Here is a 26096-nt window from a genome sequence, read left to right on the forward strand (position 1 = left end):
ACAGAGATAGAGACAGCCAGCGAGAGAGGGAACACAAGCAGGGGGAGTGGGAGAGGAAGAAGCAGGCTCATAGCAGAGGAGCCTGATGTGGGGCTCCGATCCCATAACGCCGGGATCACGCCCTGAGCTGAAGGCAGACGCTTAACCGCTGTGCCACCCAGGCGCCCCTATATTACCTTTTTTTTTAAAAAAAAGATGAATTTATTTATTTATTTCAGAGAGAGAGAGGGAGAGAGCACATGTGTGGGGTAGAGAGACAGAGGGAGAGAGAAACTTCAGCAGACTTAACATACTGTGCCACCCAGGCGCCCCAATTGTATTACCTTTTGACCCAGAAATTCTGCTGTTACTAGGAAAATCATTAAAAGTTTCCACAAAGATTGATATGGATGGATGTCCCTACCAATGTGTTTACAGTGACAACAAACCTAGAAATAACACATTTTAGCGATAGGGAAATTGTTAAATAAAATGAAACACCTTGCAGTCATTAAAAAGGATGATTTAGGTCTCTATTAAATTGGAAAGATGCTCCCTATATGCTAAGAGAGAAAAACAGATATTAAAAAAATTTATGTTTATATATAGAAAAATTTGGAAAGATAGACATCAAAGTATCTTGAGATACTGGGTGGTTTAATTTTTTTCTCATCTTCATAATTTTTCTATCATGAGTGTATTTCACCTTTGAAAGAGGGGAAAAGTGAAAGGAGACCTGGAGTCAGTGTACTTGGGTAGAATAAAACTGGAGAGCCTGGCTGAGCCAGCTCCTTTGTTCTTGCAGGCTGACCAAAGTGGTTCGAGGAAGCCTCATTAATCTTGGCCGAGCCATCAAAGGGCAGGTCCTGATGTCTTCAGAGCTGGAGGGTGTCTTCAGTAGCATGATCATGGGTAAAGTGCCGGCCATGTGGATGGCCAAGTCCTACCCATCACTAAAGCCACTGGGGGGCTATGTGGCTGACCTGCTGGCCCGCCTGGCCTTCTTTCAGGTACCTGGGAGTCAGGGTAACTGGGCACGTGACATGCTCATTCAGGTGGAGAGGACATTCTGAAATGGACTGAGTACCTACTAGAGACAGTCTTCCCAGAGTGGAGGTGTAGGGGGGCAGGGGGAGACTTCTCAGAGTCTTTGGAAAGATTATAGCCTATAGAGGCAAGAGTAGGACCTAGAATACATGTTACAAACTGGTGGCTCATGGGCCAGATTCGACTAATAGATATATTTGGTTTGGCTGCCTGGTAATTTAAATTTTTTTGAGCTAGTATGTCAACCTTGAATTATTACACATAAAACTCCAGATACTTGTCCTGCAAAGAAAGGAAAACCTGAAACAATGGGCCTGCATTCCTGAATGGCAAATATTATGAGATGAGTGGCTGTTGCTCAGTTTAGACAAGGCACATAGTTTCCACTGCTAGAGTCCCTGCCAGTCTCTATTGTACTCCTGCCACCAGCTTGCACCTATACTTTTCTTAAAGTAGAAATATGTATCTTCGTATCTTCATTTCAAAAGTGGGGGGGGGGAAACCCAAAAACAAAAGTGGGAAAATATAAGCTAAACTTAGAGGGCTGCCTGTTTTAAGAAAAATGAGAAAAAGTATTTTTCTTAATGGGACTCATTTACATTATCTGCCTTTGAATTATCTTTGATGTGTTGTTGATTTTGGATTTTTATTTCTGTGGCTCTCCAGGAATGGATTGACCATGGGCCCCCTGTGGTCTTTTGGATCTCTGGATTCTACTTCACACAGTCTTTTTTGACGGGTGTCTCTCAGAATTATGCCCGGAAATACACCATCCCCATTGACCACATCGGATTTGAGTTTGAGGTAGAGATGCTTTGGGTTAAGGTAGCCCATGGGACCAACCAGGGAAAGCAATGTTGCCTGTTTCTTAATGAGTCCAAACATTTGGATGTGTTAAGGCCCAAATGTTCCTGAGAAGGTACAAGTGAAGTATTTAGCACAACTTAAAATAGCTCCAAAGTTATTACTGATAGAATCAGAGGATTCCCAAGGCTTTGTCTCTGCATATATATATAAGGAATCTTTCCAGAGGAAAACTCTGCCTCCATTATACCAAGAAAAATTAAAGCGTCCTCCCCACTATTTATTCACCATGGTGGACTCTTCCTTTGAAAGGACTCTTCATTTGGTCTTGGGTGGTCCTTTGCTTGGAGTGAAGTCAAAGTAATGTCCAGTAATCAAATATCACTCTGTCCATATATGGAGAGAAAGGAGTAAGATCATCTTGTTGAGAGGTTGCAGACTGGTTGCCTAAGTCTTAATTTAGATTATGAATGAACTCGATGATCTTTGAAGACAATGCTAAGCTGAAATTAATGCAATAAAGTAATGAAATAACTGCGATAAACATTGGAGAAAAAAAGATAAAACCATCTTTTTTGATGTTGAAATGATTGTATACCTTGAAATCCTAAAGACTCTAAAAACACACCTATCAGAATACCGATAGGTAATAGATACCAGAATACCGATACAGTGGCTGGATACTGGTTAAATCTACAAAAATCAATAGCCTTTTCCTATTCTAGCAATAAGTACTTAGAAGTAAAAATGAGAAAAATATTCTATTCACAAAAACAAAAAGATTACAGTTTGAATGATTTTAAATGGAGCTTGTGATCTCTGGTTCACCATAATCCCCACCACTCCTGGTTTTCCTACACTTGGACCATTTTCTGCACTTACCTGAAGGAATTTGACTTTACCACCTCTGAACCTAAACAGTGGTGTGCTGGAGCTGGCTCATATCAACTCACCAGAGCCAGTTGCGGCTCGTTATTATGTAGTTGATAGCCTGAAAGTGACCATATATACCATAGACATCAACAAAAATTACAAATCAAGGCTTTATTTCTCCCCGCCAGAGAACTGTTTTACCAGCATGTGTCTGAATCTAACCCCTCACTTTATAGATCCAGGTCCAGAAAGGGAAAGGACTGTGCGAGGTTGCTAAGCTAGTTGTAGTTAATGTGGCCTCCTGACTCCTACTTCAGTGCATTCTCTATGCCCACCATATATAAGGGCAGCATGCTGACTAGGAATCAGAACTGGTCCATGCGTGAAGGCAGGAGTATTATCACAGAAGTCCCGGTGTCCTGGGAAATGCATATTGGGAAAGGCAGGCATTGCAGCAGACTCTAATCTCTTAATGTTGCCCCATTTAGGCAAATGGCAGGTAATAGAACTTACAGCTTCTTCTCTTCCAGGTCACCGCACAAGAAACGGTCATGGAGAGTAGCCCAGAAGATGGGGCCTACATAAAAGGCCTCTTCTTAGAAGGTGCCCGCTGGGACAGGAAAACAAAGCAGATCGGGGAGTCTTTCCCCAAAATACTCTATGACCCATTGCCCATTATTTGGCTAAAACCTGGAGAAAGTGCAATGTTTCTGCATCAGAACATTTATGTGTGTCCAGTCTACAAAACAAGTGCCCGGAGAGGCGTCCTCTCCACCACAGGCCACTCCACCAACTATGTCCTCTCCATTGAACTCCCAACAGACAGGCCCCAGAAGCACTGGATAAACCGAGGGGTAGCCTCTCTGTGCCAGCTGGATAATTAATGACATCTGTCTCAATGCAGAAAATAAAAGGCATTTCATTCTCAACCACAACCTAGCTTTCCTTTCATAAGAACACACGGTATGATGATGATGGCGGCAGTTATATTAATAGAGCACCTGCTATGAGCCAGTATTTCAGAGCAGCCCTATAAAATAGGTCATTATTATCATCCTCATTTTATGGCTGCTGAAACCGTGATACAGAGAAGGTAAGATCTCCCAAATCAGATAACTACTAAAATAATGGAGACCAGATTTGAATACCGACAGTGGGACTCTTTCTTCAGCCTAGACCTTTAGCCATTTGGCTAAGCTCCTTTGTGGTTTTTCTCTTGTTGGTTTTGCTATAACTGCCACTGAACTTTTAATTGCTTCTTTCCTACTCTGTTTCTATTCACTAACATCAGAGTCTGTCAGGTTCAAAGAGGATTGAGCTGCCTTCATTTTTTAAGGTTTTGATATATTTGAAAATCACTTCTCACAACAATCTTATGTGGTAGGGTATTATTATGCCCATTTTAGGGATGCAAAAATGGAGGCTTAGAAAAATAACTAGCCCAAGTTTCCACAGTTCATCGGTGGTAGCACTGGGACACAAATACTTCTCTACTAGCCTGCAACAGATGCGTGGAAATTTCAGGAAGAAAGGAGACATAAGAGAACCAGTATTTGTTGTAGGCCTACTGTGTGCCATGGGTTGTGCCTTGGCCTTTAGATGTTTGTTCCTCTGTGGTAGGTACAACAGTCTCTCCCTCTGGAGTTTCAGGGAGATTATGTAACTTGCCTAAGATCACCCAACTCTTTCACATTGCAGAGCCAGGCTTTGAGGCAAGGTCGGTCTGGCTCTAGAACCCATGCATTTTTCACTGCCACATGCTGCCTTCCTGCCAACAGCTTGGCTGTGTTATAATGTAAAATCTTAAATGTGTAGCTGCAACAGCTATGACCAAAATTTTTCTAGTTTATCACTGTTTTCCCCCAGGGCCAGCTAGAAGAGAATCCTGAGGGATGTGAAAATGACATTCTTGGTAAATTTACTTCTCAGCTAACTCCTTCACTCAGCTCTTTGGCTCTAAGTGACTTCCTTCAGGGCATTCCACTGGTCAGTTCATTGTTGAGCAAGGACATAAGGCTGTTTGAGAGTCTAATGTGTCTGCTGGTTTCTCTGCCTCTTCACTAGAAATGTCCTCAAGGTCTTTGGTTTTTCCTGAATGTGGGAAGCTTCTGAGAACCAAACAAACATATTCCAGAAACCTTTTCATGGAAACATGGAATTGATCAAATTCTGATTAAGAACCCTGAATTCTGAGATCAGCAAATTATCTGAGAGATCCTAGAGATTAAGTATGAAAAGGCAGTTCTCCAAATCTTGTCAGGAGGCAATAAAGAAACAGTGAAGAGGAGCAGTCTCTTACAGCTCACTGCAGGTAGCTTAATAGTTATTTTTTTGAGAAAGACAGTTCCCTCCCCCTTAATGGGGGAAAGAAAATCAGAATCAATAGAGAGCTGAAACTGCCATTATCACTCCAAGTAAGATTGTTAGTCATGTGAGATGGAAAGATGGTCAGGATCCCAAATGCCTGAATCTTGGACTGGTTAGGTTAAGTCATATTGTAAGCTTTAAGGCAGTGAGGGGGTTGCTAAGAGAACAATTGAATTTTAATTATCTAAGCCCCGGCTTCAGCAACAAAAAGCTGAAGGAAGCAGGGACTGACTGTTTCATTCCTCAGGGGTCAAGGGACAGAATGTTTCTGTACGATGGATTAAATTTTTGTAATTTAAAAAATTTCCTCCACTTTGAAAAGAAAGAGTGCCCTAAATTTGAGGTCATTTTCTGCTGGGGCCAATGTGGTAATTAATGTCTCCCCCTGGGAAAGAGCAGTATGTTCTTCAGAAATCCTGGTGAGTTAGAGGCTGGCGTCCTGGGGCAGAGATGGCCAGAGATCAGCTTGGTGAGAAGCTGCAGGTCCTGCCTATGAGTAGCTCAGCAGATGACATCCGACAAATATTGTCACCAAGCTAGTCCTTGCTCTTTAAAAATCTAGCTGTTGGGTAAATAGTTTTCAGTCCTTGTCAGTGTTGGAAGAAAATTTCATTGAAAGAGGGGACGTAGGGAAGATAGGTTCTGCCTTTAAAAGATCAAAGATGGAGATCTTATAGTCTTTGAGAGAAAATGGGAGGAAAAAAAGCTATCGTAAACATAACTTATATGGAAGTTTTGGTAGTAAATTGACAATTATGTTTCTATGTATTAGAATATACATCTTTGCAAAGGAGGCTAGGCATATAAAATGCACATTTAGGTAAGGTTCCTGGCACATAGAAGATACTCAGGAGGCTAGCTAGCAATTAAATGGACTTCCAAGTTTAGAAGAGGCTGGGGGAAAGAGTGGTTTCTACACTCAACAGCGTTAAAGACAAAAGTTGCACAGTCAAAATCACCTTGAGTTACTTAGAAAGGGACCAGGAAGGAGACAGGCAAGCCATGTCTCACTTGGTCCAGCAGAACCAGTTTTTCCTCCAATGTAAGAACAGATCACTGTTTCAATGGTTGACCGTCAGACGAAGTACTTGATTTGATTTTACAGGTCCTATGTTGCATGAGAAAATGCTTAAACATTAGAACCACCCCTAAGCAGGAAGATGCTTCCACAGTGTGACCACATAGAAGGAGAGTGACTGATAGAATAGCAGATTTATGTCTCCCAATTCAAGCGAGGCTAGGGTTTGTGCTTCACTCAATGGCTGACACATCTGCCGGCACTTTTAAATTTCTCTTGTCTCTCTTCACTGAAGGCCTGTAGCTGCAATTGTGTTCAACAGAACAGAGAAAGACCAAAAGTGATAAAGATTTGTCTTTATTTGTGATGCTCATCCTCTTTGGAGGTCAGAAGGAATGATAATGAGGTACACGTGACTTGCCATGGGACTCCACACATGCAGGGGTATAAATCCTTTGTATTTTGATTTCTCTTTGTGCCATTTCTCTTTAGACATAATATGAAAGCCAGCTTTGCCCTTGTACTTTCTAATTATGTTAAGATAAAATACTTATAATGAATACAGTATGAGTTTCAAGTGAGCCTTTCAGATCCTGGGTGCATTCTAAGTGATCATAGGTTATAAGGTAAAGTAAACACATGCATTTATCTAACACAAATACTTTTGTGTATGTGTATGTTGGGGGCAGGGATGGGTCTCATGTAAAATTTCCATGAAAAAATACAGTCAATCCAATGATGATGCACTTTTTTAAAAAAAGATTTATTTATTTTAGAGAGAGAGAGAACACAAACAGGGGGAGGGGCAGATGGAGAGGGAGAGAGAATCCTCAAGCAGATTCCCTGCTGAGTGTGGAGCCCAACGCAGGGCTCAAACCCAAGACCTCGAATCAGGACCTGAGCTGAAATCAAAAGTTAGATGCTTAACTGACTGCGCCACCCAGGCACCCCCAATGATGCACTTTTTAAGGAGAATTTATCTGGAAATTGGGAAGGTCAAAAGATAACAAAACATACACAAAGAAACCCCACTTTCGAGGAAGACTTTGTTTTTTAAGCAAAAACTTGGGGGAAAAAAAGCCAAAAAATATTCTGAAGGTGGTGTATATAGTTTTATAGTAGCTATGAGAAGTTCCAACAACTGGCTAATTTCTTCCTATCAGCTGGCATGTCTGGCAAATGGCATTTCCATGAAAAAGCTTTGTCTTCCTTCTACATACAGGCCTTAGTCTTGTTTCCAAATGATGCTTCAGTGAGGGTGTAACCTCTAGGGTTAGTGTCATCCATGTAGGCAGCAAGACCTGATGAACTGTAAGGATGTGTGAGCACAGACCATGGGGTGAATACCAATATTTTTGATGTTTTTAAGAAGATACTTAAATTTTTGCCCCTAATTAAACAGAAGGGTTTTGTCATCTGGTTTACATTCAAGACCTAGTTGGCTCATCATTCTGAGAAATAAATTTTCTTCTGGGTTAAGAAATCTCATCATGAGACTTGAGATATACTGGTTTGGAAAGTTTCCTCAGTTTTTCCTGGCTTCGAAGTCCCCGGCCTCGTAGTGGAGTAAGGCCCATTGGAGGCAGATGAATCTGAATAATGAGAATAAGAATAATGATAATATTAAGAATTATAATCATTACAGCAGCTTATATCCATTGAGGATTTACTAGGTACTGTGCTCTCTGCTAAGCACTAAATCTACACTGACTCATTAATCCTTAAGATCTTTATACACATTAATCCTTACGATAATATCGTAAGGAATTAGATAATATCTATAGATGAGAAATGGAGGCTCAGAAGTTAAATAACTTGTTTAAGCTTATATATACATTAAGTGGTAGAACCAGGATTTGAACCCAGATCTGATTCCAGAGCTTGTGCTCTTGTCATATTGCCTGCATGGGGGGGAAAATGACCACAGATCACATGGTGAGCTGAGAATCCAAAGAAGGTGAGGAAAAAAGTTTATGTGTACAAAGCTATTCTGTGCATCGTGGGAAACTGGGACCAATCTAAATGACTCCTAAATGGATGCTGGGTAAGTTATGTCACATTCTTGTAACAGGATACAGCGACAACCATTTAAAAAGATGGTAGGCAGAGATGACCAGAACAGACGAAGTAAAATAAGCAAGCGGCAAATAGTATGCCCAGGATTCCATGTATGTTAAGAAAATGTATGTACATGAATACAGAAAAAAGACAAAGGATATATTGCCCAACTACTAGGTTGAGGCAGTACGTATGAAATTCTTGTTTTTTGCAGGTCAAAAAGTAGAACACTGGCAATTTTATATGGCCCAACCTAACAGTTAGAGTGGTAACTTCCACAGGGTGAGAATTTTGGACCATTTTCACTTCCCACCTCATGCACTCCCCTTTAAAAATGCTATTACCAATAAACCCATCTTTTATTAAAAAGAAAAAGAAAAATATTTCCATAAAAAAGATGAAAGTCAAGAAGAGAAAGCTATATAAATATAAGCTGGCTTTCCCTTCTCTATGTGGGAAAGTTGTACGAGTAGGAGAAATCAGGCATTCATTGACATTTTAGTTTGTTGTGATGGGTTGGCGGCATGCAAGGATAGCTTACTTCCAACATGCCTCCCACAGAAGCTCTAGACTTCTCGGCAAATGCTAGCCCTCTTGGTACACATTCTTGGAAATGACTGGGTTGGTGAGGATAAGCACCCACCACAAGTTAACTGGGGTCACACTTACTGGCCTTGGATAAGGAATCTGGTAATGCAGTCCAATTTCAATCCTGGCTGTGCATTCATCTACACACTGTTTAATCAGGTCTGCGTCTGTGAGCTATTAAAAGAGGAAAATGGGTGAGGCTGTTAGCATCTTTCTAATGCTCCTTATGTAGAGGTGTACATCTTTGACTTCCTCAGTTCACCAGCCAGTAAATGAAATGCTGAGAATTTGAAAAATCAAAAGCAATTTAATATAAAGTTTACTGTAGATTAACCATATAAAAAGTTATTGCAATAGGTAATACCAGCACATAGTAAAACATTATTCAAATAATACAAAAGGATATAATATAAAAATGAAGTCTCCCTTTTACCCCTGTCATAGTTCCCCTTCTCATGGACAACAATTATTGGCAGTTTCTTATTTGTCCTTCCAGAGATATTCTATATAGATAAAAGCATACATGTATATATTTCGTTTTCTTTCCTTACACAAATGATAGCTCACTTTGTTTTGAACCTTGCTTTTTCCCCTAACAACTTGAAGCTCCTTCTAGATGTACACAGATGCCCATGCTTTTTAACAGCTGGACAAAATTACAACATAAGGCTGTGTTATAATTCAATCAACCTTTTCCTGATAGACATTTAGGTTATTTCCAGTCTTTTGCCATTATAAACAATGCTGTTATGGATCCCTCTAAAATTGTTTTTGGCTTACATGCAAATATATCTAAAAGATAAATTCCTAGAGAATGCTGGTCATTTTTAATTCTTACAGACATTCCCTCTAGATTCAAAGTACCCTCTAAGAGGTTGTACCAGTTTATATTCCCACCAGCACTGAATGAGAATTCTTCATATCCTCCCCACGTTGATCAAACTTTAGCCCAACTGTTGCAGCAAGTGCTGTCTAGAAACCCCCTAAGTAAGATATCGGAGAATGATCCACCTCTTCTTTTGAACTGTAAACTGCCTTGCTCATTGGTAAGGGGAAGAAATGGCCTTTTAAATTCCCAAATAGTCAAATCATGGTAGTCCAGTTTCAAGTAAAGGAATCACAAGTTCATTCTGAAAAACAGAATGTGAGATAGAAGGGCAGAAACCCTTTCATTCCAAGGATGGAAAATGACTTGACACATGGCTCTGCAAAGAGTTTTCAAGTGGGCCTCAAAGCAGAGCTGGGATTGCACCAGTCCCAGATGACACCCACAGTGACGTCTGGGCCAGTGAGGCTTGGAAATTCTAAGGGCGTGCCTGTCCTGTGGTACCTTTTGGAGCAAAGAAGAGTTCTAGGAACTGCAATGCACAGAAATACAGCTGGGTCCCTTGGGGGCAGAGGCTCAGCTTTCTGACCTCTCTGCTTCTCAGAATCTGTTGCTCTGATGTCCACATTGGGAACAGATCTCCATGTTCCCATTTGCCCATTAGGATTCAGAGCAATTCACGAGATACCTTTGGAATATTGTTAAACTCTTACAGCAAGTGAAGTTCCAAGAAACTACTTACATCTGCATAAGGGACTAGGGAGAAAAAAGCCCCTGATGAAGATGTGTATGGTTATGGGGGCTGAGGGCTCTTAGGACTCCAACCATCCTTCTGAACAAGTCTGGGTTAGAGTTCTCCAAATTCAGTCATTCAGAGGCTGCCTTCATGATTCTGCTATATCCATATACCATTTATACTAATATTAAACTTTTTCTTTAAATGTACTGTCTCCTAAGCATAGTATTTGTAAAATTATCTGATACCCTATTTTCTAATACATGGCAAAACAAGTACATATCTTAAAATTAAAAACCCATCTATCTCCTCCCCAGACATGAAAAATAATCTCACTCATGTAGCATCACTGGCACACACACTTCCCTCTGGCTCATACCACACTAGGCCAGTTCAAGCAGAGGCAAAGGAAGGACTGATGACTGCCATAACTGAAAACCCAAAGGGTCTTGAGCAGTCCTCACATGAGTGAGCCTTAAAAGGTTTACTGGGCACATGCTGTTATGGTATCTCCAACACCGGGCTAGACACTGTGAGGCCACGGTCCCTGTCTTCAACTATCAAGGTTACAACTCAGATGCATAAAGCTCCAGAAAAGGCATGGAGGCATGTAATCAACCGGGCAATGACTGCTACAGACAGCTACACAGGAATTCAGAACAGGTTTCTGTCATGGGGTTGAGTGAAGGCAGAGAAGTTGAAGAAGGCTTTCTGGAGAAGGTAAGTCAAGCCAAAGTATTTGTAAATGCTCATGAATTTAGTGACAACCACAGGGCAGCTCTCATGGGATAGACAAGAAAGTATAAGACATTGTCCGTGTGCTCGAGGAACTGACAATCTGGTTGGGGAGACCACATCAACATAAATGAGACAAGAGTATGACCAACTACTCGGGTAGGCATAGGTTAGAGGTCTCCCAACTTTTTCATTATCTACTACTTTCAAAAAAAAGTTTCTGAGCCCACAGCTCCCATTTGTGTACTCATATTGATTTATAAATATATTAGTAAGTTCATTAAATGTACCAATAAGCTCATAAAAATACACAAAACAGACATTTTTAATACACTCTGGTGTGTGGTACAAAAAGTTTGGAGAAGCTAGAGGAGGGTCAGAAAGGCAGAGATCAGCGTCATAAGCAGGTTGGTTTTATGAAGCAGGGAGGCCTCAAGGCCTCTGAAAAGGGGATGGTACTGTAGGTGGGGAGAGTTTCTTTTGTAGCGTTTACCCCAACTGCAATTTTACACTTCTTACCATCTAACTCTGAAACATCTTTGAGGGATCCTGTCTTGGTTTTGCTCATTTTATATCTTCTATATCTAGTCCAGTGTTTGGCACATGGTGGGCACTCACATACTTGCTGACTGAAAGAATGAGAGCAAACAGGTGCAGAGTGGCGACAGGAGCTAGAGCAGAAATAGGCAAACTGGAAAGGGGAGGTGTCCTCGTGGAAGGAGCAGTTCTGCTTTGGATCATCATCATGCCTGTTGTGAGCTCCTTCAGGTGATGGTGAGAGGCAGAGGCTGGGTATTCAGATATGAAAGCTGGAACCATAAAGTGGCTGCATGGTCCCTGGGCCTCAGCGCAGAGGGCTGACCTTCAGAGGATCCTTACAGTTGGCCGGAGGGTGTGTGAAGACAGGGCCAAAAAGGACACAGAAACAGGGGTCAGAGGGGGAAGAGAGAGTACTCTGTCAGGAGGTTTCATGACGGGAACAGTGACAGTACTGACTCCATGAGATCAATAAGAAGGAGGCAAGAAAAATCAGAAGCCGAAAGGCTCTTTCCATGCTTAGTGCCAGGCAATCTTCATAAGGAGCTAACAGCTAATGCTTTATAGTTTGTTGGGATGGGTCAAATCAAGCCTCTTACAGATGGTCTTTGGCTCCCTGGTGTCTGGGTGGGCAGTTCCATTAAACTAGCTAATGGAGGCACTATCTTACCCAATTTTGTGGTTCCAAAGGGAAAACTCACTCTGCTAGCCAAAGAGGCTCGAGTTCAAAGTGAAGTTATGAAGGGAACCCTGTGTCTTAATCCTATTCTCTTCCCTCTGAATGGGTTTATACTTGGAGGCCTTGAATAGTTTATGAATCAAAAAAAAAGTTTAACTGCCCACCTCCTGTGGGAGGGGCTGGTAATAGGCAATGTGTGATGAATGGCTCCTCCCCTGAAACCCTCACTGGCCTGGCTTGTGTCACCTGGCTCATGGTGTCTTCTGAGGACACTGAGCCACTTACAGGCTGGACTGAGACCTGAAACAAATGAAAAGAGAAACCCAGGCTGGGCTCTGCTTCCCAGTAGTTGAGCAAGCTAGCTCGGCTGTGCCTCTGGGCCCTTCTAGCCCCACATTCTGCCACCGTGACCTGTGCTGCTCAGTCCTCCCAATTTTCGGACAGAAAAGAACAAACATCACAAGAAACTGCCCTCCTCCTTACAATCTCCAGTTGGGGCCTACTTACATTTTTGTTTTTCTGGAACAGTGTTCTGGCTTCATTTAATATGTACTGTTTTTCTTTAATGGTGTCTTCCATCTGCCCTGATGCCGCCTGCCATTTCCTCGCAAGCCTGAAAATTCTGCGGTAGAGGCCAAGAACTTCTTGTCGTGTTGCTGTTGTCATCCTCAGACCCACCAAAATAGAAGAGGGAAAATTTGCATGAAAATTCAATTTGACAGTAGGCAGCTAGGCAGATGTACATTTTTTTAATCAAGCTCTTTAATTAGTCTAGAAATAATTGCTCTTTCTCAACAGATCTGTTCAGTAGCATTGCCAGAACAGTGCTGTAGGAATACCAGTGATCTCTCAGCTGTCCTTGTATATCATCCCATGGTTGAGAGTTAATGTTGGCCGTGACGGCCATTTTTACAAACACGGTAAACCAAAATTCAAATGCGCTATACTTTAAAGCCCTAAATTCTTTACCAGACTATCTTAGGAATGATTTTTTTAGTGTGTATTTTTGTAAAACTACAGCACTCACCAGAGTGCCTGGAAAAGGCACATTTTGAATAACTAAATTTTCTAGTTAAGTAACTTGAGTTTAATGTAGGGGTTGTAAACTCAAGGACCTCTAGGGCCTGGCAGATAAAATGAGGGAACCTGGTTGGGTGGGGACAGAGGGCCCCTGAAAAGGAACAGTTGCTACTCAGCTCCAGGCAGCTGCTGCCATGTAGAAATGAGGGCCTAGGGTGGTGCATGGGCATCCAGCTAGATTCCAGCTTGAGTCATGATCTCAGGGTTGTGGGATCAAGCCCTGTGTCAGGCTCTGTACTCACTGTGGAGTCTGCTTGGGATTTTCTCTCTCCCTCTCCCCCCATCCCACTCTCTCTCTGTCTCTCTAAAATAATAAATAAAATCTTAAAAAAAAAAAAAAGAAAGAAAGAAATGAAGGCCTAGGAATGCCAGATTTCCCAATACTTTAACAATAGGTAGCAATCTAGATTTTTTAAATGTGAAATCTCAAAAAAGACACTAATTCATTCTTTTTGAAAGTTTGAGTACCATGAAGTTCAAACAAAATGGGTCTGTAGGCTCGATTCCACCCAGAGGCTGCCAGGTGGCAACCTCTTTTTTAGTTTATCATAACCTTATTGAAAATATCTCAAAATTGTTGGTCTGCTTCCTTGTTCACATAAGAACCATACAGTAAGTACAACTGAAAATCTTTCTGAAGACTGAAGAGCTTGTGGCCTCTTTGGGTTTTTCCTCTGAAACACTAGTTTTAATTTCAGAGGACTTGGCTAAGTGAGTCCTGACCTAAGTATATTCCCAAAGCTAATTGCATTTTTAAAGATTAAATTCCTGAAAAAAAAATTTGTCAACTATTTTTATTATGAAATATTTCAGGTATGCAAAAAGATATAGAGAATATAATTAATAGCCAAATATTCACAATGGATCTTAAAGAATACATTACATATACATTTGTATATACCCCTTCTAGTCAAATTTCCCTTCCTCTCTCTTAGAATGAGCCATATCCTGAACTTGTCTTCTCACACATAGCTTTACACTCAACATTACATAGTATTGCTTAGCAAGTTTACAAATCTTATACAGTTGACCCTTAAACAACATGGGGCTGAGGAGCACTGACCTCCACGTAGTCAAAAATCTGATTAACTTTTGACTCCCCAAGTTTTACTAATAGCCTACTGTTGACATAAAGCCTTACTGATAACATAAGCAGTCAATGAACACCTATGTATACATACTACATATTACATTCTTACAATGAAATAAGCTAGAGAAAGGAAAATGTTATTAAGAAAATCATGAGGAAGAGAAAATACATTTACAGTGCTGTTCTGTACTTATCAAAAGAAATCTGTTTACAAATAGACCTGTGTAGTTCAAACCCATGTTGTTCAAGGGTCAGCTCTCTATGTAAAAGGTATGTCCTTCTGAAACTTGCTTTTTTTTGGGCCCATGTTCATCTATGTTGTTACAGGTAGCTCTAGCTCATATATTCTCAAACTGCAATTCAGTTCACTGTATGAAGATATCCCAATATACTTGTCTATTCTCCTACTAATGTCCTAATGTTGAACATTAGGTATTTTTTTTTTCTCCCCCTATTTTTTTTTAACTTATGCAAAAACTTCAGTCTATGTCTTTACTATTTACTTCTACAACTAAAAGAAGACAGAAAAAAAAATTCTCACTACTAGAAGATTCTGATTAGTCAGATTTTAGAGAATGGGGTAGGCTGGGAAGACAAGGACAGATTTGGTAAGTGAGTAGCAGGGCCAGGCACTGGGACACCTCATTATGAGTACCGGGCTTTCCTCAAACAGGCTCATCAGAATGGGGAAGTAGGCTGCTCACTGCCCTTTGGAACAGAACCCATTTCCAACCCAAGGCAGGAGGGGGGGGAGGTGTCACATGTGGAGATTGTATGCTTTAGGATGGTCCTGAGCTTATGAGAACTTGGGCAGCTAAATAATGCAGATGGGAGCTGGAAAGAGGTATATTTATCTAGACATTGTAAGTACCTGCAAGTAATTTACCTTACAGAGAATTTTTTAATATGATTGCCCTTCCTGACCCTGGTGACCTTTCTTGAGCAACGCAGAATGAACAAAGGCTTAACCATTTGCTGAAAAGCATGAAAGCACTACTTCACCCAATTCCAAAGATAAAAACGAAATTATAATCAACACCAATTCTGACGTGCATGATGCCTCACCAAAAAAAAAAAAAAAAATGCTTAGAAGAAATTTGTAAAAACCAAGACAGAACATCATGCTTTGTGGCTAATCGTAATAAAAACCCAAGAGATGATGAGATGATGACTTTTCCTGGTAAGGAAACAGGTTTCTGAGTTTCTGGTTCTCCCTAAAACTCCATGGTTTCATATGAAAATACGTGAGTCAGTTCCTGTGAGGGGCAGGGAGTCTGTAACTTCTATTAATGATTGCCTCACTTCCCTGTCATTAACAGATGAAACTTCCCTTACTGCGTGACACTTGAGGAAAGTGAAGGAGGTCTGGCACACTAAAACAGCAGCAACTGTCTCCAAAGCCTGACTTTTCACTGGTTTCCTTCCACTACTTGAAAGAGCCACAGCTTCAAACTGTAACTGATCATATACCATAGACAGATACACAAGCCCTACAATTAGAGTACTCAAGGTAACAGCAGTACTAACAATTGGTGCTTAATAGGACTATTTTCAAAACACTTTAATTAATGTTTTAAGTATTTTGAAAACTAATCGTGAAAGGGAGATAAGTGATGTCTCCTTCTCCAAAATCAGGTGACCCAGAAAACCCAAGTCGTAAAGATTCCTAGAGAGAAAGGTCTAAAGCTGTATTCCCCATTGTGTACTATTAGCAAGTCTAGCTTAAGAATACTTTCTTCCAAGTCTTCAGAGAAAAGACAAGAAAAATGCCTCTTTTGTTGTTTTCTTACTCGATTTCTTTCAGTTCTTTGAGGGAATCATGTGTTTCTTAGTTTTCGTGCTGTTCCCTCTTCTGGAAGGCTCTCTCCTGGCCTCCTCCCTTTTACCTGACCAACCCCAACTCATCCTTCAGTTCCCCAAACATGGGTGTCTCAGAAAATCCTCCCCCTCCCCGTACCACATGCATTAGGTACAGGGCTCTGTTGAACCTTCCTGTGGATTCTTGAATTTCTTCTTTGTAGCACTAATCACTCAAGTAATATGGTTTGTTGGTGTCTGTCTTCCCCCATTTGATCCTTATGTTTATGGGGACAGTAACCACATCCATCCTATTTACTGCTCAATTCTTGGTACCTAGCCAAGTGTGTAACTAGTATTCAACAAACGTTTGCTGACTAAATGAAAATACCTCATGATACAGAAAGCATGGGATTCTAGAAACAAAACTGACCATATAAAATTTTTTTCTTCAAGCTCTTTTCCCTTTGGTTTATATTTTTGTCTTTATTCCAAGGAAGCAACCTGTTTGGAGAAAGTGCCTTTTCCCAAAGAGTTTTCCTTTCAATAGATTTAATGGGTTGAAACCAACATTTATTCTTTTGGAACTATCTGTGATCTCTCACTACTGGTGCAAGGCTGAAGCAGCCCCTTTTCTTCACTTGTCTCAAGGGTTGATCTGATGCAGTGAGGTCTGCTGGGATTTTCCCACAGGCAACATGAGGAATATCAAACTGTCTAGAGGACCACAATTTTTTTTTTAAGATTTTATTTTTAAGTAATCTCTACACCCAACATGGGGCTCGAACTCACAACCCCTATATCAAGAGTCACATGCTCCACTGACTGAGCCACCCAGGCACCCCTAGGAGACCACAACTGACCCACAGTCACAACTGACCACAAGGTCAATTCCTTTTTTTTTTTTTTTTTAAGATTTCATTTATTTATTTACTTGTGAGAGAGAGAGAGAGAGAGAGAGAGCAAGCAGGAAGGGGGGCAGGGGGAGAGACATAAGCAGAATCTCTAATGAGTGGGGAGCCTGACACTGGGCTCAATCCCAGGACCCTGAGATCATGACCTGAGCCCAAGTCAGACAACTTAACCAGCTGGGTCACCCAGACACCCCACGAAGTCAATTCTTAAAGAGTTCTTAAAATTTTGTAACTTTTATTCTGAGACTGACATTTCATCAAACTGTTTTATTTTATTTCCTTAACCACAAAGCCCCAGAATGAGGAAAGATAAGAGATATCAGTGTCCCTGGGAGAAAATGTGACTGGAAACTGGTCTTTGCTTAAAATTGCACCCCATATTAACACAGTACCAAGATAAAATTCACTACCAAGCATCTACCAACTGCAGCCTGTGCCACCAAGCAAAGGTTGACAAATGTTGCTGCTAGTGTATTTTGGCCTCTAGTCACAGTTGCGAGATGAGACATCCATGTTTCCCCTACAGCAGGTGTCCCAAAGATTGGCTGGGAAGGTGATTTTTTTGGATGTACAAATATTTTCCTATTGATTCTTTTAAGGTATTGTAATCGTCCATCAAACCCATAATTTAAAGTGATTTTGATATAGCAATATAGAGCTTCCTTTAAATAAATGTATTACAAAGTTTTTAAAGCTGGTTTAAAATTTGGGTAAATACTACTACAAATTGAGATACAGAGTCTGAAAAACAGAAGTTTCAAAGCTACTGTTCTAAGGCACCCTGCTGTCCTGCCTTGGTGTTTATTCTGGCTGAGCCATCCACGTACAATGCCAATGCGGATTTTCTGCTACCCACCCCACTGCACCTAGTAGACACCTATTTGCTCTCAAGCTTTTCTGGGGCACCTTTTTCTCTGCTACTATCACAGCCAGCCATTGCTATTTTGCAATTTCATTGTGTCTTTTTCTTCAGTCTCTGAATTCCTGTAGGGCTTAGACTGTTTTGCTCATTAGAATAATGATAATAATACTACATTTTGCTTTGTACTTAACTCTGTGCCAGAGGCTTTGCTAGGTGCTTTACATATGTTAACTCCCATATCATCATAATTCTTTAAGGTAAATAACTACCATTATCCCCTTTATAAAGGAGAAACCTGATGCAGAGAGGTAAGTAACTTGTCCGGGGGTCACATCAGCTATTAAGAGAAAGGGCCAGGGGGTGCCTGGCTGGCTCAGTCAGCAGAGACTCTTATCTCAGGGCTGTGAGTTGAAGCCTCACACTGGGTGTAGACTTTACTTGCAAAAGAAAAAAAGAACAAAAAAAAAGAAGAGGTGAGGTGAGGATTCAAACCCAGAACGTCTGGAATCCAGCCCAAATTTTTAATCACTAAATAGGATGCTCAATCTCAGTGAATGTGGTTGAATGTCTGTTAACTGCTTTAAAGAGCTTAGCCAGGGGCACCTGGGTGGCTCAGTTGGTTGAGCCTCCAATTCTTGATTTCATCTTGGGTCATGATCTCAGGGTTGTGGGATTGAGCCCCACGTAGGCCCCATGCTCAGCTTGGAGTCTGCTTGTCCCTCTCCCTCTGCTCTTCCTCTCTCTCAAATAAAGAAATAAAATATTTAAAATAAAAAATAAAGAGCTTAGCCAGTTGTGACAATAGGAACTGAACAATTTTGTTCCCTTCCCACAAAGGGCAAAAGACCATTTTTTTCACCTTGATGAATAACCTTTTAATAAGGTTTTCTGTATACCATCTGCCCTTCCTTCTCCTCTGCAACTGTCCTTCCTTTATAATTATGTTGCACATCAGCACCTTTAAAGGAGGCTATGCACTTGGCAGGACCTTGCTGCTCTTCAGTTCCTTATGGCAGCTCTGTTCTGACACTCCACAGGGAGCTGACATCACAGAAAAGGTACCAGGGTTCATTACAGTGCTACCACTCTGCAGGCCTTACTGGTCCCTCCCAAGCAATTATCCATCCATCAGTACCCATTGGGACCAGGCACCGGGAGATTCTAGGGATACACAACCTTGATAAACAAGCAGCTATGGTCCCTGCCCTCCTGAACCTTACATCCTAGTGACAGAGCAGATGAGATACAAGAAGAAGACAATTTCTGATGGTGATATGTGCTCCCTAGGAATGAACCAGTAATATGATGAACAAATGAATAGGGGAAGGCTTATTTTATTTTGGGTGGTTAGTGACATTTGAGTCCTGAAAGACATGAAGGAGGCTGTTAAAGGGAAGGGTTAAGGGAAAGGCGCTTCAGGAAGAGGGTGGGAACCAACAAAGGCTGTGAGGTGGTAAGCACAGTCAATGCAGCCTGCAGCCAGAACCTGTCAGGGAGGTGAGGCTGCAGGTGAGCAGAATCCAGCACAGGTTGGGAGGGTAGGTCCTGGAAAGGAGTGTGGTTTGTAGTATAAAAACCAAAGGAAGACATTGGCAGATTTTAAGCAAGTTGAAGTAGAGGTCTAATTTACATCTTTTAAAATGTGCTGGATTTCAAATTGTTATCTTGCAGATGGTGAAAAAAAGTCTTGCCTAATGCCATCTAATTGACAGGAGAGTTGGGATTAAGAGCCAATAAAGCTGGATTATTATTTCCCTGACCAAGAGCTTTCCCACTTTTATTTTGGAATAATGGGGAAGCAATCAATCTAAAACAAAACAAAACACACCACCCACTCACCCTTCTACTCTATGGTGAGTGGAAAGAGTGAAAGGTCTGGGTAGGCTCCAAGAATCCACTCTACACAGCACATGTAGGCACGTGGCATGTCTAGGTACGGTTTTACAGGAGGCCTGTGGGACGATATGCTAGTATTAGGGGATTTATCCACTTCACCTTTTTCCCCACCTTTGGAAAGATTATCACAGCATGAACACTGAGGAGTTTAAGAGCAGAGATGAAAATTCCTTCTCCAGATGAAATTTATAGAAGTATGACTCTGGTCTCAGGAATGTCAAAATTCACAGTGTTGGACTCTCATGAGGCTTTGCCTTCTACTTAAGAAAAAGTGTTGCAGTATAAACAAGGGACAGAAAAGGCGATGGGAATTGACTTTCAAACCCCAGGTTGAAGGACTCTTTCCATTCTTTTAATATGTGCCCCTAGGTGGAATTTTTTTTTTTCTCATAATGAATGTAATATAGTCAAATTTCTCCCCCAACTACTTCCTGATTGGGTGGGGGTGGCGGTGATTGTGAAACTCACCCAAATGAAATCACTGTCTTACGTGTTCATTGGGCACTCGTGCTGTCCCTCTCCTGCTGCCCCAATCTCCTTAGATCTGACACCCCTTCTTTTTGTCAAATGAAGGCCCAAATTCACACAACTGAAATATTCTTTCTTTGCCTAGCTGCTGATTCTCATCCTTGGACTTGCCTTACTTTTCGCAGGGAGCCTTCTTCCTACTGAAATGGGTTCAGCTATGTCCCTCCAGCACATTTGTGTCCTACTGTTCATCCTATTCTATTCTAAGTTTCTGTTTGTCTTACCTTTCTTCCTCCACTGTGTGTGTTTTGGGGAGGGATAAATTAGAAGGTTAGGACTATGCCTCATTCATCACACTCTTAGGCCTGGTACAAAGTTGGAGCTTGAAATATATTTGTTAGAAGAATAAATTTACAGGGCACCTGGGTGGCACAGCGGTTAAGCGTCTGCCTTCGGCTCAGGGCGTGATCCCAGCGTTATGGGATTGAGCCCCACATCAGGCTCCTCCGCTATGAGCCTGCTTCTTCCTCTCCCACTCCCCCTGCTTGTGTTCCCTCTCTCGCTGGCTGTCTCTATCTCTATCGAATAAATAAATAAAATTTTAAAAAACAAAACAAAAAAGAATAAATTTACACACACAGAATAGTCACCAGTAATGCCCATTCTCATACGTGGTGATTTGGACCAGTATTTAAAAATACTAAGTAACCCTCACAATGATGTTTTCAAGAGTGGTACTGTGGGTGTCAGGATAAGGAACTTAAGACTCTGTTATTTGGGGAGGAGGCCTTAATCAGTGCCATCTAAGGCAGTACAGGATACACAATTATAATATAACCCTTACTCTTCAATTTTTTAAAACCCAGTAATGGTTGGTGCCCTGGACTGATATGATTTACTATGTTTCCATGAAGCTTAGAATCAAACATATAGAAAAATATGGTTCTGATACATTTTTTTTCTTGGAAAAAAAATCCTTCTGGGGAATAGATCCACTGCACCCAAATGATCAGGGGTCAAACCTACAAAATTGTAATTTAAAGCTCTGTCACTTGGAAAACCTCTAGGGAACTGAAATGCTCTCCTAATGCCAAAGCAAACAGTTTTTCTTGCCCCGGAAAGCAGAGTAAAGAATGACTGTCTTGGTTTTAGGCATTCCAAGTTTTTCCATGTACGTAAGGAACAGAAGATACAATGCAACTAATGAGCAAATGGGTTCTGGAATGGTCAAACCTGGGTTTGAATTCTGACTTCACTGCATTGGTCAAGTCTTCCTGAGCCTCAGTTTCTTAAAATGTGAAATGGGGTAACATAGAACCCTCTTCAAAGAGTTGTGCTAAGAATTATTCATGAGATAATCCATGTAAATCACTTAGCATTGGGAATTAACAAAGGCAAACGTTACCTGAATAGGAGGAAATAAAGAAGAAACAATGAGGCCTCTTTTATCTATGCTAAGCTTTGTCTGCAGAGGAGGGAAAAGAAGCATGCGGCCTGTGGATTTATTGCTTTGTGATAGTAATGAATTTTCCTAAAGCTGTTTCCCTCTGATCATTAATAATCCCTGTACAGTAAAGGGCTATTGTTCTTCAGTATGAGTAAATAACCCTGTCGGAGGCACCGCTTATCTTCAGACCACAGCACATACTTCTTACTGGAAATATAATGCAGGTGCCAACATCGAAAGCATGCCCAGACTTCCCTTCCTATTTTTCTTCCTTTATCTCTTACTCCTTGCTTATCCTTTGGTGTGTTTTTCTCCTACATCTGTTATATTTCTACTTTCTGGTGTACACCCATATCCTATACAGTATCATCCTTACCCAAATCAAATATAACCTTCAAGATAAGCTGTGCTCCACACATCTCTACCCTCTCCTCTCTCTTCATTAACAGACAGTCACAGACACACAGACACACACACCCAATGGACTTGTTTCCTGTCCTGGACTCAGTTTTTGGTTACTAGAATCCGAAAAGGGAAGTGTAAAGCCACACATTGTTTTGCAAATCTCAGGATATGCTTGTGTGGTATACTTAATCATACCACAGCTATTCTCTGAAACAGCATCTTTTTACACAGAAAGTGACAATATGGTGTGTCAGAGATAGGAGGCACGGAGAAGGTAGACCGTGTTTTTATTTTACTTAAAGGAATGGAAATTAGGTTAGGTCCTGTAATATGGGAAATCTCCAGAACACAGGGGAAAAAAAATACTGATGTCTGAAAGACTTCTAAATTATCCCAAACAAGATCATAGGCGGCAAGTAGCTCATTCTAAATATACCAGCATAGGAGCACACTCGAGATTATACTTGTAAGGGGAACTCCAATCAGGCTTTTGTAACCAAGAGAGATGTAGCTCTTTTTCCCCTCAAAGACAGAAGTTCTAAATGGAAACCAAGCTTTGGCCCCTCAATTCAAAAGAAATAGAAGTATCTGTTTCCTTATTAGCATATTTTAAGAGACAAAGACAAAGTAAGGGTCAGTCAGAGGTGGTGAGAACCAGTTACCAGAAGTAGGAGGAGGTGTTAGACATGTGTGGGGGTGTATGTGTGCTGGAAATAGATGAAAACTAGGTCAATGCTAAAAATCAACCCCAGTCATTCATTCATTCAGAACTACCCAGGATTTCACCCCTTCATAGGAACTGGGGGAAGTCTGAGAACAACAAACACTTAGGTTTAAATTAACATTTAGATCCCTCCTTTGTGATAATTTCCTAGGGAAATGGATTAGGAAACTGACAAAAGAGCTTTAGTTAGAACTTTAGATATAGTTGGAGCTTTCTAGCATCTGACCCTTGATCAAACCATCTGATGAATAACCTCACCTTCCTTGAGTAGGGGTCCCTGCGCTCAAGACAGTTTCTAAGTGCCCTCCAACTATCAAGTAACTACCAAATGAACAACTTTTCCCATCTGCAGAGGCAACAAGCTCCTTACTAGACAAAATCCCTTGAGAGTAGGAGCAATGACTGCCCATCTTTACATGTGTGGAATGACTGGCACCCAGAGTACCTTCAAGCTCCTCCAGTCCAGTGCTGACCAACAAAATGTATTTCAATGATGGAAATATTCTATAACTGTGCTGTCCAACAGGGTAGCTAGCCACTGGCCACATGTGGCTACTGGGCACTTGAAATCTGGTTACTGCAACAGAGGAATTGGCATTTAAATTTTTATTAAAATAGCCACATGTAAAAAAAAAACAAATAAATAGCTACAAGTAGCTAATGGCTCCTTAGGAACAGCACAGGGCTATACCAAGAACTGCAAATCAAATGCCCACAGGTCAGGGAGATAGTTTTGGAGGAGGGGGGTGGGTGGGAAGGAGCTTATTGGCTCCAGCTGACTGCTGCAGTGTAGGAACCTCAGGCTAGTGTTGCCAGATGTCTCATTTTTCAAATGAAGCTGAAAATCTGGATTTTGATGTCCAATTTTTAAATGTTGGCAAGTAAATTTTTAAAAGAATTTAAATTTACATCACTTTGTGGGATGAACGATACGTTTGCATGCAAACTGTCTTGCCAGTTTGTGATTTCTAATTTAGGCCAACCCCTCCAGCTCAATGAAAAAGACCTTATCCAATGCCACTGCTGGTCAGTAGCAGATCCAAGATTGAAACCCAGGCCTTCTGAAACTTCTTCTGGTATCCTTTCTAGATTTTATGAGATTAACCATATCTAGATTGTGGTTGGCAGTGGCAGCAAGAGGACAAAATCCCCTTTGCCAGAACTGTTGAAGTCCATGACTGATATCTTATGAATAGCGTTCCTACCTAGCTGTAACCATATAGTGGGCCCTATGGGCAAAGCTCTGTACTAGGAGCCAGCAGGACACAAAGAAGAAATAGCCCGTGGGGAGTCAGACATACAATTAACAATCAAAGTCAGGCTTGCTGTAATGGACAGAAATCACCTGTGCACAAGTCCAAAAGCACTGACAGCTGGGGTGTAAGGGAAGGAAGAGATCTGAGCCAGGGCTCAGAGGATGAACAGAAGCTGGCTAGTGGGTGGATGAGTCTCACTGATTATGACAGTGAGTCTCATTATTGTCGGATATTAAGGGAGCCTTCTTTTACCTCTGAGGCCTTATCTGGCTTCTCTTCTTCTCTGGGTAGTCTCTAAAACCCCCTCTATTTATTTTCTCTAGGATATTCCCCCTGATTTGATATCTAACTTCTCGACATCTTCACCTGGACGGTTAATCGACTTAGCAAATCTAGTATGTTTAAAAGAGAATTTAGGATATTCCCTCCCAAACTGTTTTCCTTGGTTCCTCCTCTTCCCATACACTTCATATCCAATCTGGCAGCAAGTCTTCCAAGCTCTACTTCCAAAATGCATTATGAATTTAATTATCAGCATTTCCACTGCCACTACCCATCTCTCCTTTGGCTTACTGCAGCTGCCTCCTAACAGGTCTGACAACTTCTACCCTTCTCTATCTAGCAGCCAAGGGATTTTTTAAAAATGTAAATCAGGTCACTGCCATTCTCAAAACCCTCAGGTAACTTAACAGCCAAACCCTTACCTTGGGCTAAAATGCTCTGCTTGACAAGGCCCTGCCATTTCTCCATCACAGATCACTCTGGCCCTACTTCTTTCAGTTCCAGCCACCTGGCTTTCTCGTCGTTTCCTTCCTCAGAACCCTTCCCGTTGGCTCTTTTCTCCATCTAGAAAGTCCATTCCCTAGCTTCTCTCTTTTCTCGCATCTTTACGAAACCTGGCCTTGTCTGAAAAGCCTTACCCGAATGAGTGACCCTCCCTCCCTCATCTTCTACCACTTCACCCAGTATTATTGTCTTAGGGGGCAGGCACGTGGCACTTGCTGTTATCTTCCTTATTGATTTACATTTTAACTTTCTTCTGGACTGGAATAAAAAGTCACGGAGCAAAGCCTCCGCCTTCTTCTCCCTTGCACACCGAAGCGATAAGAGGCAGGTTCTCACTATCCTAGAAAATCTCCGTAGCCTCTACGGGGCCTCGTGTGGGTCAACCTTTCCCAGATTGATGCCTCTCGTTCCCGGAATTGCCCCTACTAATCTCCCATTTATATTCAGGGATCCAAAGGACTCAGAAAAGTCTCAGATGGGCCCAACCGGCATCTCAGCGTCCCCACAAAAGGCCTCCGCTTCCCGGCCCTCGGGCCGCTTCCCGAGGCCAGTGGCGATGACACCGAGCCGCCCTCGCGAGGCTGGGGTCACACAAGCACATCTCCTAGCAACGTCGCACCCCCGCCCCCACCCCATCCCTGCCCCTGGGGAGCCAACCCCTTCCCCCAGTCTCCCGCGCCAGGAGTCCGCGTCTCCATCCCCTAAACTCACTCGGCGTCAATCCTGCCTTCCCCCACCCACAGAAGCGCCGCAGCCTACCGCGGGCTAGAAGGAGGCGGTGCCGGGAGCTTAGCTGAGCCGCGGCCGACGATGGTCGGGCAGGTCCGGTAGGCCAGGCCGGACTAAACCACCGGGAGGACCTCTGTGGGAGCATTAGTTCCAGGTCAGGGGTAGTCTCGAGCCTCCCTTAAACTTTATACTCCAGCCCACCTTCCGCCGTATACGCAACAATATAGCAAACTTCATCCCCTCCCTAGTTTCCCTTTATCCCATTCGCTATCCACCCCCGCCACTCCAGCCAAAAAAATGGTCCAGTCCAGCTCCTCCTAGCCCTCCCTTCGCGTCGCTAGGTCTTTGCCCTTACTTGGCGACGGCTTCGTACGTCTGTGGGTACGTCGTGACGC

The 26096-nt window shown here is 41.9% G+C and overlaps 2 protein-coding genes across 8 annotated transcripts in view; one reads left to right on the forward strand and one right to left on the reverse strand.

Annotated features, from left to right (window-relative positions):
* Positions 1–3627, forward strand: part of DNAH3 (dynein axonemal heavy chain 3) — a 174459-nt gene extending 170832 nt beyond the window's left edge. Inside the window, exons 61-63 of the mRNA XM_019808319.2 lie at positions 785–989; positions 1693–1830; positions 3234–3627. Of these exons, the coding sequence (XP_019663878.2) occupies positions 785–989; positions 1693–1830; positions 3234–3587 (697 nt within the window). The 3' untranslated portion in view covers positions 3588–3627. The remainder of the gene's footprint in view (positions 1–784; positions 990–1692; positions 1831–3233) is intronic.
* Positions 3628–6436: 2809 nt separating this feature from the next.
* On the reverse strand, positions 6437–26009 carry LYRM1 (LYR motif containing 1). 7 transcript variants are annotated; one of them, XM_011235200.3, is made up of 4 exons: positions 25684–26009; positions 12755–12903; positions 8816–8908; positions 6437–7680 (listed from the first exon to the last, which is right to left on the reverse strand). In XM_011235200.3, exons 1-4 carry the CDS (start codon positions 25844–25846, stop codon positions 7564–7566), a joined length of 522 nt encoding a protein of 173 aa, XP_011233502.1. In that variant the 5' UTR covers positions 25847–26009; the 3' UTR covers positions 6437–7563. The 7 variants fall into 7 exon arrangements, with proteins under 7 accessions (XP_011233502.1, XP_002927649.2, XP_034526186.1 ...); XM_002927603.4 differs by having other exon boundaries at positions 25732–26004; XM_034670295.1 differs by having other exon boundaries at positions 12755–12921; positions 25732–26002.
* Between the last annotated feature and the right edge of the window lie 87 nt (positions 26010–26096).

Source organism: Ailuropoda melanoleuca, chromosome 10 (assembly GCF_002007445.2).
Source record: "Ailuropoda melanoleuca isolate Jingjing chromosome 10, ASM200744v2, whole genome shotgun sequence".
NCBI lineage: Eukaryota > Metazoa > Chordata > Mammalia > Carnivora > Ursidae > Ailuropoda > Ailuropoda melanoleuca.